At 42.9% G+C, this 15,850-nt stretch overlaps 1 protein-coding gene and 1 long non-coding RNA gene across 2 annotated transcripts in view; both read left to right on the top strand.

Moving 5' to 3' along the window:
- ptprt (protein tyrosine phosphatase receptor type T) overlaps nucleotides 1-13,448 on the top strand; it is a 301,390-nt gene extending 287,942 nt beyond the window's left edge. The window contains exons 32-36 of the mRNA XM_064305091.1: nucleotides 3-166; nucleotides 3,930-4,038; nucleotides 7,216-7,228; nucleotides 9,108-9,121; nucleotides 12,406-13,448. Of these exons, the coding sequence (XP_064161161.1) occupies nucleotides 3-166; nucleotides 3,930-4,038; nucleotides 7,216-7,228; nucleotides 9,108-9,121; nucleotides 12,406-12,459 (354 nt within the window). The 3' untranslated portion in view covers nucleotides 12,460-13,448. The remainder of the gene's footprint in view (nucleotides 1-2; nucleotides 167-3,929; nucleotides 4,039-7,215; nucleotides 7,229-9,107; nucleotides 9,122-12,405) is intronic.
- Nucleotides 13,449-13,458: 10 nt separating this feature from the next.
- LOC135237717 (uncharacterized) lies at nucleotides 13,459-15,416 on the top strand. Its single transcript, XR_010324899.1, has 2 exons — nucleotides 13,459-14,098; nucleotides 14,132-15,416. It is a non-coding gene; the product is annotated as an uncharacterized LOC135237717 (long non-coding RNA).
- The last annotated feature ends 434 nt before the right edge of the window (nucleotides 15,417-15,850 follow it).

Genomic DNA, 15,850 nt, shown 5'->3' with positions numbered 1-15,850 from the left:
AGCCTCAGGACGGCTACCGCCTGGTGCAGCACTTCCAGTTCATTGGCTGGCCGGCGTACCGGGACACGCCCCTGTCCAAGCGCTCCATCCTGCAACTGGTTCGCCGATTGGCCAAGTGGCAGGAGCAGTACGACGGAGGGGACGGCCGCACCGTGGTGCACTGCCTGTGAGTCACCGGGAGTGCCCTTTATATAGCGCCTTTCAACTGTCCTGCACAGACACCACTCACTAAAAATCATACCTGTATTTTACTATACCTGTATTTATATAGCGCCTTTCAGCAGTCCTGCACAGACACCACTCACTAAAAATCATACCTGTATTTTACTATACCTGTATTTATATAGCGCCTTTCAGCAGTCCTGCACAGACACCACTCACTAAAAATCATACCTGTATTTTATTATACCCGTATTTATATAGCGCCTTTCAGCAGTCCTGCACAGACACCACTCACTAAAAATCATACCTGTATTTTACTATACCTGTATTTATATAGCGCCTTTCAGCAGTCCTGCACAGACACCGGTCTCTAAAAACCATACCTGTATTTTATTATACCTGTATTTATATAGCGCCTTTCAGCAGTCCTGCACAGACACCGGTCTCTAAAAATCATACCTGTATTTCACTATACCTGTATTTATATAGCGCCTTTCAGCAGTCCTGCACAGACACCGATCACTAACTCTTACCTGCATTTCACTATACCTGTATTTATATAGCACCTTTCATACATAAATGCAGAGCAAAGTACTTCACAGGAAAGACAGATAAAGGGCAAGTAAAGTCAGGAATTTATAAACTAATTTCACAGCATAGGAAAGCACAAACAGGAATACGCTCAGGAGAATGAATCTTTACATTAGGGGGAGTTTACTGAGAATCAGGGATGTGATTTTCCCACGTGTGTGTGTGTGTGCGTGTGCGTGTGTTCGTACGCTTGCGTGTTTATGACACACCCAAGTCCTCTGCCTCTTGGGTCTGCAAAATCAGCATTCCCTGTTTAATCTGGAAATATCTGGAACAACCACACACAGGTAAAAACTTCAAATGCAGGGACAGTCTGAAGGGAATGTTTCTGTAGATACATACAGGGCTTGTCATATATTTTTTTTTAAACAGAGGAGAAAAAACTGCTTTTCGCACACAAGTGGCCTGTGAACAAATAAAATCTTGGCACTAAACCAACCGGGACAACAACACAGTGTTTGTCTTCATTAGAAAGAGTATAGTCGCTTCTGACACTCATTATTTTCATTCATTAATAACTACTCATCACCGTAGCAGACGGATAGAGGTCATTAATACAGATTAGCAATGACACCGTGCTGCCAAAACAAGGTTATTCACACTCAGCTCTCCCTTGGAATGCGCTGGCTGCAAAATCAACCAATCACAGGGCATGAAGACTCCCCTTGATAACATTTAGTTTTTTATTGGTTGGGTTACCTGAACAATGGTAATTGCCTACTGAGCAAAGCATCTAAAAGCCACAACAAATATGGCCATGAAAAGCAAGGGAAAAGCTTTGTTTGAACATACAATTAATCTGAAAAAACATGTACTTGTGCATTAAATTCCCAGTGAGTGATATGTAACAAAAATGTTCCATATTTTAAACTTAATAATGAGCGTAATGAAACGGTAATTGCATCTTCAATTAGTGACATTTTGTACAACAGTCTGTTGAACGTGTTTGCATTGTAAATAATCTTTTATGTTTTAGTTCACACGCAGTCCCTTCATAGTACTGACTGTTATCCAGGTGAATTAAGCCTGCCGTGTTCTTCTGATGCATCTTCTGATGCAGTCTAAAGACCCACCTCTTCAGACTTTGGCTCCCTTCCCACACCCATCCACTACCACTATTTTGATTAATTTGGGGATTGATATGTTATCGTATGTACATTATTTACCATCGTGTCATGGTTCTAAGTTGGCATGGTTACCGGCAGTAGTGCTTTATGGATTTTTGCACATATAGACTGTGGGACGTATAGCTCAGGTAGCTGCACTCGTGTTGGCTCTGGCTGAGATAGCCTGAAAAACAAATGAAGCGTAATTTAATGTAATGTAATGAAACGGACTGAGCGCTGCAGCGTGAAGGTCAGCTGACTGCTCTCTGTGCGTCTCTTTGGTATTCATTCGTTTTTTTAACTTTTTTATTTTTTTGGGGGCGGGACAACTCATGCATAAGTGATGAAGTGTGTCCTTTAGTCAATGCTCCAGTGGATGAACATGTGAGAATGCTTGTTTGTCTAGACATTATTGAACACCGCTCTGTGATTAATAATGTTAATTAGAGAGTGATCGGACTAATCTCGCAGTTGAGGTGAGACTGATCAATGCCACCTGTTTTTACTACTGGCGCTAAAATGAAAATCAATACTACAATTTCCAAGCTCCTTCTGCACCTGAGTATCTGTGCGTGTGTGCGTGCGTGTGCGAGCGTGTGTGTGTGTGTGTTTGTGTGCATGCTGTATGTGCCTGCATGGGTATGCATACATATGTGAGTATGTGTGTACATTTGTTTGTGTGTGTGTGTGTGTGTGTGTGTGTGAGAGAGAGAGCACTTCTTTACTCTAAGGTAGTCTTCCTGTACTTGGGGCAGCGAGAGCAGACTTGGAGATGTTAAAATCCATAATATAATCTGCTTTCAGAAACAGCCTGGCTATAAAACACCACTCATTAGTCTCCACAACAACCAACCAACCCCTTCTCAAAATAAAACATACAAGACGGAGTTTTCCTTTCCGCGTGCTCCAGTGGGGCTGATCCAATCACCCCGGCATCGATTCCATCTCCGCGGCCGCGCTCACATTCTGCATCGGCCCCAGCACCGCGTCAACGCAGTCCCATAATTCAGCGCTCGGAGCGTTAACCGGGGGTAGGGAGGGAGGGAGGGAGGGAGAGAGAGAGAGAACAGAATCCAGCTATTAATGAGCATCTGAGGGATGCTGTGCGATTTGACAATCTAGACCGCTAAATGTGAACACCTGGCTCTTGCGCGGCCCGTTCTGGTTGGCTGGGATTAAGGATGACTAACAGAGTGCCCGTTCTGGTTGGCTGGGATTAAGGATGAATAACAGAGTGCCTGTTCTGGTTGGCTGGGATTAAGGATGACTAACAGAGTGCCTGTTCTGGTTGGCTGGGATTAAGGATGACTAACAGAGTGCCTGTTCTGGTTGGCTGGGATTAAGGATGACTAACAGAGTGCCTGTTCTGGTTGGCTGGGATTAAGGATGAATAACAGAGTGCCTGTTCTGGTTGGCTGGGATTAAGGATGAATAACAGAGTGCCTGTTCTGGTTGGCTGGGATTAAGGATGAATAACAGAGTGCCTGTTCTGGTTGGCTGGGATTAAGGTGTGGCAGAGGGACAGGTGTGGCAGTGGGACAGGTGTGGCAGAGGGACAGGTGTGGCAGTGGGACAGGTGTAGCAGGCCCTTACAGAAACACTGCATTTTCTCTCCGTTTTCCTCTTCTAATAATGCTTCCTCTTTACCTGGAGTCCTGGTTCGTTAAGGCCTCTTGTTGAGCTGACTGCAGAAACACACTGACTCAAATCGATTCCTGGTCCCTGTCTTGGGGGCTGGTTTTTACTTTAGATTCGCTTCCAAATTCCTTAATTGCATAATTAAACCCCGAAAGGCGCCCGCGGACTTAATTGCATTCTTTGGGCTGTGGCATGGGATTTGGAAAAGGTACATTAAATAAACACAGTTTAATTGTCTGAGAGGCACAAATGAATCCCTTCTGACAACAAACTCCTACCAGACGAATTCAACACGGCGAGTTAAAGAAAAAGCATGCACTGTTTGAAGTGCATTTCAGTGGTTGTGTTGCTGTAGCTGACCTCATGCGACTCTGACTCCTGTCTCTCTCTCCTGCTCTCTGTCCCTTCTATTGCCCCCCCCCCCCCCCATAGGACCGGTGGGGGCCGCAGTGGGACTTTCTGTGCCATCTGCAGCATCAGTGAGATGATCCAGCAGCAGAACATCGTGGACGTCTTTCACAGTCAACGTGAGACAGACACAGTCTACCTGTGAGACATGGACAACAGTCTACCTGTATACTACCTGTATCACAACACTACCTGTATCTCGCACACAACAGTCTACCTGTATCTCACACACAACAGCTACCTGTATCCACACAACAGTCTACCTGTATCTCACACACAACAGCCCTACCTGTATCTCACACACAACAGTCTACCTGTATCTCGCACACAACAGTCTACCTGTATCTCACACACAACAGTCTACCTGTATCTCACACACAACAGCCTACCTGTATCACACACACAACAGTCTACCTGTATCTCACACACAACAGTCTACCTGTATCTCACACACAACAGTCTACCTGTATCTCACACACAACAGTCTACCTGTATCTCACACACAACAGTCTACCTGTATCTCACACACAACAGCCTACCTGTATCACACACACAACAGTCTACCTGTATCTCACACACAACAGTCTACCTGTAGCTCACACACAACAGTCTACCTGTAGCTCACACAGAACAGCCTACCTGTATCTCACACACAACAGCCTACCTGTATCTCACACACAACAGCCTACCTGTATCACACACATGAGTCTACCTGTATCACACACAACAGGCTACCTGTATCTCACACACAACAGCCTACCTGTAGCTCACACACAACAGCCTACCTGAATCTCACACACAACAGCCTACTTGTATCTCATACAACAGCCCACCTGTATCAAACACAACAGCCTCCCTGTATCACACACAACAGCCTACCTGTATTACACACACAACAGCCTACCTGTATCTCACACAACATTCTACCTGTATCACACACAACAGCCCACCTGTATCTCTCTGATTGGTCACCCTTGGAGAGTTTGGGAACCATGCCAAAACCAGAAACTGTACTCAGTCGCGACTGAGACACCTTCCAGATCCAACCAGTATGACAGCAATCGCTCTGAGACCAGGAAAAGAACCAACAACAGTGATGCATTTGTCTATTGTTTTGCTTAAAACTCACAATGCTGTCTCCGCGTGGTATGTTTTGATGAGCTTGCACGGTAATTGTTATGAATAAGCTAATCAAAGCAGAGAGAGAGTGACAAGTCCGTATGTGTCAGAAGTCAAAATGATGAGCAGCAAAGGTCAGCTGTGGTCTCCAGGGGCGGAACTGAATTCCATTGCTGGAATAAACCAGGCAGGGAACATCCAATAAACCAGAGCAGCGCATCCATCACGGTAACCATAGCAACCTTCACACGCTTCCGTATTCCGTCTTTATCTACTCATGAAAATTCCGGGAGAATTTTGTGTTATAAATCAAAAAGCGGGCCGGAGTTCATCTGACAGGACCATCGGTGTGAAACAAAATACGACAGCTTTCAAAGCGGGACGGGATTCATTTGTAAACTTTATTTTGGCACGGCCGTGACTAGCCTGAGAATGGCCTCGATCGCTGCTCTACCCTGGCTCTTTTTTTCAGTTTACCGAAGGGCGTGGCCTCCGTGAAAAGACAGACAGGTACACTCTAGGGCAGGAATAGATTGTCTTTCATGCAAGCTTGAGCAAGCAAAAAATGGACAAAATCCCGTTGGCCCAAACAATGGCACTTGCGCATTTAGTTTAGTGCTGGATTGGATAGTTTAGTCCTTGTGTGTGTATGGTTCTTGTTTGTGTAACTTAGTTTAATGTTAGATAGGGTCATTCTTTTTTTATATCTTAGTTTAATGCTTGACAGGGCAGTTTTGTTCTTACTTGAATGTCCAATAGGGTAGTTTGGTTCTTTATTGTAGAGCTTAGTTCAATGTTAGATAGGGTAGTTTAGTTTATGTTTACATAATTTGGCTGGATGTTCAATAGGGGTGCTCTGTTTGTATATTTTAGACGAGTGTGTAAATATACAATTTCTTTTAATCTCTGTCATTACAATGCTTTCCAACACATTACACACTGATGAGGCCTTTTCTGCTTAAAAATCCAAAAAAGAAAACTTGACTTATTTATTTTATATAATCAAATGTTTGATTCTATGGTGCTGTAAAACTACTGTATTATTTTTATGAGTGTCGGTGTTTGAATGCTCCTAACATGATCCGTAACACAATTAAGAAAATGCAAAATAAATGCTAATTACTTAAACAGGCAATAGTGAGCCATCTTAGAAATGTGGCTCATTGGATGTTTACACTCATGTAGATTTAACCTATTGGTCTGTCAGTGTTGTGTATTGAGCTGCCTGGATTATCTCAGTTCCGACAGTGTAAAACTGCTTTCGTACTTAAACACTTAAACTTTATGTCTTTGCTTTTGTTCTTAACGCGAAACTCCATGACATTCCTTCCACTGTTACAGTTAAAGTCTATACAATTGCAGACAAAAATTTGGCTGAAAAGAAAAGCTAATTGAAGGCTGCATTTGATTTGGTGCCTGAAACCCTGGAGCAGAGATATTATACTCGGGTTGCCTGACAGCTTCACAGCTGGTGTGTGATTTAGGCACTCAGATATGCACAGTGCTGACTTGTGAGAACATTGGCTGGTGTATTGGGTATCTCTACTCTAGCTAACGCTAGCACAATTTGACAAAGTATAAACACTGATGACTGAATATTTTTATAAATGGGTTATAATTTTGGTTTAAATAAATAAACAAATGCCAGGTTTCTTGTGAGGTACATAAGACGTCAGTGAGGTATCAGAGACTTAATTCTGGTTCAGTCAGCTCATTAGCTTCTCACCTTCTCCATAAACTGGGTTTCTTAAACATAGAATAAAGTCTTGGGACTGAAAGTCAATTTACAGAAGAGACAAGGTACACGCGGCCAAAGAGACAAAGTCGCTGTACGCCGATGCCTTGACGTTGCCTCTTCAATAAATCTTGCTGCCACGTTACGCGATCGAGCCACTTTCTTTTCTCTTCTCTAAGTGGAAACAGCAGCTGTTGGGGCTTGTCAACAAAGACACGAGCTCATTGGACTGTGCCTCCAGCTTTAATGGGCTGTGCGTCTGTGGCGGTCTTTAGCCGCCAGCCTTTATGCCTGTCACTCTAAATATATGAGTGCTTCCCGGCCCTGAAGTAGGAAGGAGAAAGATGTTTACGAAAAAAAGATTTTCAGTCAACAGCCACTCGCAGGCCTGCTTAGCAGTCAAATCAAAGGCTGCTGTGACGCACCTGCTCTCCGGCAGGCCCCAAGAGCGCCGAGAACAAGACAAACTGTTCTATTGATATTTATAGGTCATGCTGTACCCAGCCAGCAGTACAGACATTTGATGATGAAGGCCGCTTCACTATAAATATGTTTGATTGAAATGTATTAATGTAATGCAGGAAGATGCCGTGATTAATACTATTTCAGTCTCTACCTTAGAATGGTCTCAGTCTGTGACTTATTAAAGCCAGTTGCACACCTGCCGGTGATAGCAACCGACATGCCTTTAAAGCAGGTGTGTCAGGTGGGGCGGCCATTTTGCAAGAAGCAGGGTTGAGAGCTTGGCTGTGAAAAATATCCCAGTTCCCTGTTGCGTTTTCTTTCTTCTTCTTCTTCTTCTTAATACTCCATTGTAATACTCCATAAATTATTCTGTAAGGCAAAACAGTGGCCAGTTATGCCACAAAAAAGTAATACTGGACATAGTTGTATTACAGCTGAATCGCAGATTATTTTCACTATAAATGATTGCCATTTCACATTTTAATGAATGATCGCATTCTCTTCAGATGGTATGATGACAAAACCCAGGGCCAAATTACATTAAATAATTTAGGAAACACTGGGCAGCATTGCTTTGGAATAAAGTTGGTCTAATTTGTGTGAGAACAAAGAACAAAGCTGGCAACCACACAGTTGCTAAAAACATGTTCTGTTGGCTGAAATAGCATCACATGTGCACTTCCTTATACTTACATTTTGCCTGTGCATCCGAGTGTAACAATCCCCTCAGATACACCAAACTGTTGAAGTATCTGATCGGCGAAGACCGCGTGTAGACTTACCCAGGGCTGCTGGAACGGAATTAATCTAATGTTATCTTAATCATCTGACCCCAAAATAGTGTTTTAACCTTTCCTCTGTGCTATGCATAGAATGAGGAGAGTGCTTTCTGCCGGTAGTGTGGCTCTATACGGATTGCTATTTATCTTGGTAGACGCAGATGTATAATTTAATTCCTGATTAGTTCTTCATGAGGTTAAGTGACTCACTGTTAGGCCACTTTCAGTCCGTGTAAGTGAAACAAGAGAGTGGTTTACCCCTTTAACCCCAAGCACTTAAAAAGGACATTTCCACCTGGTTTTCAATGCTGTTAAATAAAGCCTTCTAATTTTGTGGTAACACACATCAGATACATGGCGTATGCTATTATTTGAAGGGCATTAGAGCACCATTAAGATTATCAAAACTTGTGAGGAATTATTCATTGTGTACAGATAATATACATTAAAATGCAAGTTAGTTAGTGTGAGCTAGTGGCAAAATTATTAAACACAGTTCATCCCAAACACATTTCCCCACCACTGGGAAAAAAAAAAAAATTGTGCAGACAACTAAAAGCAGTAGAAATCTACAAGAGTTTTGAGACATCCAAAAACTTCTACAAATTGCATATTTAGTATAATGTTTTAACCACGTTATCTACACCAAGTTTTCTTCACTCAAAATTACACATAACAGAGGAATGGCTGTACCCATAGACACCAATGAGAGCTCATTTGAAAGGTTACAGCCTTGTTTGTTTCATCCTATAAGTTGAAACTGATCGCTGTTCAGATAACCAAAACTCCGCTGAACAAAATACTATTGTATGTAAAGACATCATCGGGTGGTCAGATATGCTGGCAATGTTCTGTGTGGACACTTTCGGATTGAGTTACATTACATTACATTACATGCATTTGGTAGATGCTCTTATCCAGAGCGACGTACAACAAAGTGTATAACCATAACCAGGAACAAGTGTGTCGAAAACCCTAGAGAGAAGTACCGTTCCAAGTGCAGGGAACAACCGCATAGTTCAACTTGGACCCTGTAGGTTAAACTGATTAACACTAACGCAAACAAGAACAGCAACAACGCAGTCTATGCAAAAATATAGGCAGTAGTTAAGACGAGTGCATTAACTAAGTCAACTACGAAACAGCTACCTAGTTACAACCCTAAGCTTACAGTCAATTTAGAGATTACAGGGAGGTAGGGCGGGATGGGGAGAGATGCAGCCTGAAGAGGTGAGTCTTCAATTGTCGCTTGAAGTGGGTCAGGGTCTCAGCTGTTCTGACCTCCACAGGGAGGTCATTCCACCATCGTGGGGCCAGAACAGACAGGAGACGTGATCGGGATCGGGAAGCGCAGGTGCGAAGAGGGGGAGGTGCCAGGCGTCCTGAGGTAGCGGAACGGAGGGGTCTGGCTGGCATGTAGGGTTTGAAGATCTTGTGGAGGTATGCTGGGGCTGATCCCTTGACTGCCTGGTATGCTAGGACCAATGTTTTAAATTTGATGCGAGCCATAACAGGCAGCCAGTGGAGGGTAGTGAGCAGGGGAGTGACGTGGGAGTGTCTGGGGAGGTTGAAGACCAGACGAGCTGCAGCATTCTGAATGACTTGCAGGGGTCTGATGGCAGATGCCATTAGTCCAGCCAGAAGAGAGTTGCAGTAGTCCAGCTGGGATAGTACCATTGCTTGGACCAGGAGCTGGGTTGAGTAGGTGGTGAGAAAGGGGCGGATTCTCCGGATGTTATACAGGAAAAATCTGCACGCCCGGCTTACCGCTGCGATGTTCTTGGAGAGGGACAACCTGTTGTCCATCACCACTCTGAGATTCTTGGCTCAGGGTGATGATGTCACTAAGGTGTCCTCTAGGGAGTTGAAAATGGTGCCTGACCTAGCAAACAGCTTTAGCTTGAATATGAGGAGAGGCATTTTGGATTACAAAAATGTACTTTTATACTGATATCAGTGCTGATATTAAGCAGCCAATGCCCAATATGTGGGAAAATGCTGTATATCAGTTAATAAATATTGGACAACTGATAATCGGTTGATCAGTAACTTCAACAATCATGGGATGTCTTTTTATAATTTTTATTGGATTATTTATTAATTACTTTTTTTTTTTTGGTGACCATGTAGATGGTTAGATTGTGTAGATCCGAAATAATAATTCATATTATTCTCATGATTCTATATTAATCGTGATTCTGACCGAGTTTGGAAACACACACACTTCTTAGCTGTCCATCGTGTCCGACGATGACGCTTGCTCTGGGGAACCGGGGACTGGGGGGGGCAGGGGGGGGGGGGGTTCAGCGCCGTTGACGCTGGTGCCACTTCATGTGGCTGTGGAGGCCAATGCATGGGCCACACACTCGTCCACAGGTGGGGCAAGGGAGCCCAGATGTTTGAGTGATGCCGGCAGCCCTCTGGTGGCGTTGGGCACGTCTTTCGGTCCTCCTCTGTTGCATGGTGTAATGTAATTATTCGGTCACCCTGGCACAGGTGACCTGCCAGGCCAATCTGTCGAGTGCCAGAGGTTCTAGATGGATGGGGTTTATGTTGCAGCGCTTCAGGAGGTTTTTGGTTTAGTCTTTATAGCGCCTCTTTTGTCCGCCAGCAGCCCGTTCTGCGGCGTTGGGTTGCCCATAGAGGCCTTGGTGGGGTAGGCGGTGGCCAGGCATGCGGATAGTATGCCCTATCCAGCGAAGATGTTTTTTAGCCACTGCTGCTTCCATGCAGATGGAGTTGGTCATGGAAAGAGTCTCAGTATGGGGGACCGAGTTTGCAAATGCACACACACACACACACATACACACACACACACACATGCATACATACATACATACATGCACACACACACATAAACACAGGCATGCACACACACATAGATGTACACATAAACATACTGCGCACACACACACACACACACACAGTACAGATTCCCTAAATCCACTTTAAATGGTACATCTGAGGCACAGAGCCAATTTCATGTTGCAGGATGTTAAGGGAAGCGTGTGTCTGTGGTGCAGCGCTGAGTGAAAGGTGGAATAATAGCTTCTGCGCTGCTCTTGTTGTAAGCTTCAGTCTGCTTGTAATTGTCTCTCCAGCCCTGTCACTGCAGTCCATTACCAGCCAGGGTCCTACAGTCTTTAAACCTTCGCCCATCGGCTGTGAAGTCTTCCTCATTTCCTCAACACAATGCAGCCGCTTGGCGTCTTACTCGAGACTCTGTGTTAACTTTAACAAAGACACTGTGCTCGGCTTAATTCAGAACTCAAACTATGTTTAAAGGGGTTTCAACATGAACCCATTCAGTCCTCACATGTGATACTATTTGATAGCAATAAATTATCCTCCAGTAAATTTTGGGGAAATTCTCTGGTACAGATATTGGGCTTGTATAGATATTGTGTTGCCTCTAGCTCTTCATGTATAGGGAATGCATGATCATAGAAATCTATAAAAGAGAGATGCCTTTCTATTTTATTTTTTGGGCGCTTATTTTATTATTTTGCCGTGGTGGTGAAAAAAGAGATCACTGCACTAAAACTACAGATCTTTGTTGCTGCAGAGCATATTTACGTTGTCGTATTATCCTGTATTTAGAAATATTATACAATATAACAATATATGCAGCTGAACTCAAGCCATGTTTGCTTGTAGAAAGGTAATGTTCTGAGAAAGGAGTTAAGTCCTGTAACTGAAGCCTAACTACTGTTTTTCTCAGATTCTGCTTAATGTGCAGTATCTATCAGCTAGCATTATGGATGAATGAGCTTTGCCGACTGAGTCTCTCATTTCCGACCACTGATCGACAGTACAAATGCACATTATGTTCTGTTGCTCAATTTGAAGTAGCGAAACTAAGCAGACTCTCTAAATATGGCAATTACAGCACTAGGACAATATTATATACATGAAAGTGGTTTTCTTGGTGTTTTGAGGTACTTTGCAGTTTCTTTCTGTAGCATGGTAACTTAATTTGACAGCTTGGAATATATTCATTTGGAAGCTCTCTGTTTGTAATTTTAGCCGTGTTCTGTGAGCAAGTAGGCAGGCTCTTAATGAGTAACAGAGTATTGGAATAAAACCGAGATAATCTCGCACTTCCTCATTGCATTTAGTCCATGGCAGGAACACAGACAATTTCTGCCTTTTTTCCAGGAAGAACACTCATTTCAAACTGATTGGCCACTGAAGCGATGTTATTGTCCCCAGGAGCCCTGTAAGGATGCCGTTTTCAAGTTGAAATACGCCAGGAAGCACTCAGTGTAAAATCGAATCTGACTGGAGTACATTTTACACTGAGAGAGTACCTCTTAACCCGCCTGGGGCCGTGCGAACTCTGAGAGCCGGAGCCGTCTTTCTGCGTGGTGGCTGATCCTTGGTCTCCGCTCTTGTTTTCCAGGAACAGTACAAGTTCTGCTATGAAGTCGCTCTGGAGAGCCTGAGCTCCTTCTGAGAAGACCCCCCCCCCCCCACCCCACCCCCTCGTGAGGAAGAGGAGCGTCGTGCCGCGATGTCGCTCCAGCGCACGCATCAGACAGACTGCGTTAAGCAGGGAGCCCGTGGGAGTGACACAGGCAAAAAACAACAAAGAAAACTGTGCAGCGGGGACAGCCCTCCACACCGGGGCTGCCGGTTTGCTCCCCCTGAAACCCGGGGGCCCCCGGGGCCCCAATAACTGTAAAAAAAAGAAAAAAAGACATGTTAATACGCCGCTTTCCTTCTCTTTCTTCAGTGTCCCGCGTCCATACGTCCACTCCCGGGCTGTAACGTGTATCTTGTACAGTAATTTCCTTTTTAGATATACGCCTTGAATGTTCTCCTCAGTATATAAAAAAAACACACAAATAGGCAAAACTGATAATGAAACAGAAATGCGACAAAAGCTCAAAATGTACAGCCGGGGGTCAACGGCAGTGTGACAGCAAACCACAGAATACGGCTTTCCTTATAACGGCAGAGCAAAGCGAAAAGTATCTTTTTTAACTGTTTTTCATGGTTCCTAATTCTGCGCAAAATATAAACAAACACACACACAACCACACACACACACACACACACACAAACAGGATGCAAGCTTTCGGGGACAGTTCAGAAGGTGATTTGATCTTGGTCAGTTTTGCGTGTTGTTTATTTCTCATAGTTGAGTTGCGTCCTGTGTCCTACAGACAATCAGAGCTTGAGATGTCTAGCGGTGGTGTTCTTTGGGCTTTACAGAGGCCAGTCCAGACTTTCATAACAGATTCTGACTGCACTACTAGATGCTGTGAAACCAATGCCCCCAAAATCTACACCCTTACAAGGTTTCAGTGTTCAAATTCTACATGCTTACAGTGTTTGTACACAAAATTTACACCATGTGAGTTTCACTGCGCAGAATCTACACCATTCGCGTTTCAGTGTGCAACATTTACATCCTTAGTTTCAGTGTGCAACATTTACATCCTTAGTGAAAAATCTACACCCATACAGAGTTGCATTGCAAAAAAATCTACACGCTTGTCCAATATGTACACCCTTAGATTTTAAAGTGCACAAAATCTAAATTCTTAGATTTAGTGCACAACCTCTGCACCTTTAGTTTTCAGTGCACAAAGATTTTTAAGTGCACAAAATCTACCCCTTTAGTTTCAGTGCACAACGTCCACACCCGTTTGTGTTCAAACTCTATACCCTTAGACTTCCATGTGCACAAATCTTACACCCATAGTTTCAGTGTAGGAAATCAACACTGTTGCAAGGTTTCAGTGCACAAAGTGCACACTTTCAGTTTCACTGTGAAAAATGTACACAGTTAGAGCTTCATTGCACAACATCTACACCCTCAGTTTCAGTGTACAAAATCTACATACTTAGAGTTTCAGTGCACAAGCATCTACCCCTTTAGAGTTTCAGTGCACAAAGTCCACACCCTTACAGAGTTTGTGTCCAAAATGTATACCCTTAGTTTCTGTGTAGAAAATCTATACTGTTACAATGTTTCAGTACACAACATCTACACATTTACACATTCACAACGTGCACACTCAGTTTCACTGTGAAAAATGCACACCCTAAGAAATTCACTGCACAACATCTACACTCTTAAAGTTTCAGTGTACAAAATCTACATACTTACAGAGTTTCAGTGCACAAAGATCTACCCCTTTGTTTTCAGTGTACAAAATCTACACTCTTGCAAGGCTTCAGTGTTCAACATCTACACAATATGTGCACAATATCTCAACCTTTAAAGCGATTTCTGGGGACTCTATTCTGTCTTTTTGCACTTTATTTTGCAGAAAAAAAAACTTATTTACCTCAGTAGCTGTGCACAATGTAAATTTCTTATTTTTGAGTTGTGCCATATTTGCGTTATTTAACATTTGCAAAAATACCCTAAAATGTGTAAGCAATAGCCAGTCAGGTTTCTGTGCGGATAAACACATGCTGACAACCAACTGGGACACACCCCTGATATACACAGCTCCCTTCAGAATCTGTTTATTTACATTTACGTCCAATACCGATCCAAATGCAAGGAGGCTTCGCCTTGCTGTGCTGCACAGTCAGGCCTTACATCACCAAAATGAATGTGGAAAAATCTGACCATCACTGGCAATTAGTCAGAGAGAAGGGCCGATGTTGTTTGGATCCAAGCCTCCTCTTCTGATAGCAGCAAATCTACCAAATCTGGGGAGTTGTTGGTTGCTGGGTCAGTCGTCCCCAAATGAAACAAAAAAAGAGGAAGGCTTGCCGCTTTTCTATTGGAAATGGGAGCAGAACTCAACTAAATTTTGCATGAAAACATTGTTCTGTCTTCATATTTTTCCGTTGAGCAGTTCTGTGAAAGAGTGTTTGGGTTTAGCCATTTGAACCTTTGAATTATGGTAAAAGCATCACCAGCCTGGATTCAATTAAATTAACCTGTAATATTTGCCCATAACTTCCCGTTGAAAATGGACAATTTTACTGAAGAATTAATTTTCCTTTTTTTTTTTTCAAGTAAGTGCAACAATCACCAAATTAATGAAAAAGAATTTGTGATACCATGGAAAAAGTAATATTGGTATTTAATTGGACAAAGGTGAAAATCTAAGTGTTGATTAAATCCAAACAATATTTTGTCTTTATATGACATTTATGACAATATGTATTTATTAAAACCTGAAGGTTGCAGTCATAGCAAATTTTGTCCAAATGCAGTTATTTCTTTGTAAATGAAACATGAGATTGTTTGAATTTTCATCATTCTGTCTGGATTTCTTTTTCTTTTCTTTTTTTTTGTTTCACTTAAACTTTTCTCCTGTATTTGTACATTTTTATTTGTCTTAATAGCAATGTGATATTTAGATCTGGTTACTGAATTGCCATGATTGTTTTGTTGTTTGAAATGTGGTAACGCCAATAAAGGGACCAAATGTTGAAACAAAAGTGAACCATATTCATTGATTATGAAAATATAAATAATTACTGCATGCTTATGTTGTCTGGGAAATAATGCGTTATGGCACATTGCAGACAATGTGCATGGTCGTATTTCTGGAAAAATAGGGAACTAGAAAATATTTAAAGTGAACTACAAAACGTTTTTTGGTGAACTACACAAGTAAGGGATCTAGAAACAGCTTTAATTGAACTACAAACAAGTTTTTGTTCAGTGGAGCAAGGGGGCGTAGGTGGAAACAAGTTCAAGATTAATTCCATACTGATATCAGGAAGGACTGGTTTTACACAGAGAGGTGTCAGTGTGTGGAACAGCTCGCCGGGTCATGAGGTAGAGACAGAAGTCCGGGATTGTCACATTAGACTGGCACGTGCGGGAATGGGGGGGGGAGGGGGGGTAGTTCCGAGGCCTGCCCCTTTTC

The sequence above is a fragment of the Anguilla rostrata genome, chromosome 13 (genome assembly GCF_018555375.3).
Source record: "Anguilla rostrata isolate EN2019 chromosome 13, ASM1855537v3, whole genome shotgun sequence".
Lineage (NCBI taxonomy): Eukaryota > Metazoa > Chordata > Actinopteri > Anguilliformes > Anguillidae > Anguilla > Anguilla rostrata.
Note: the sequence above shows the minus strand (reverse complement) of the source record. Positions and strands in the feature narration are given on the sequence as shown.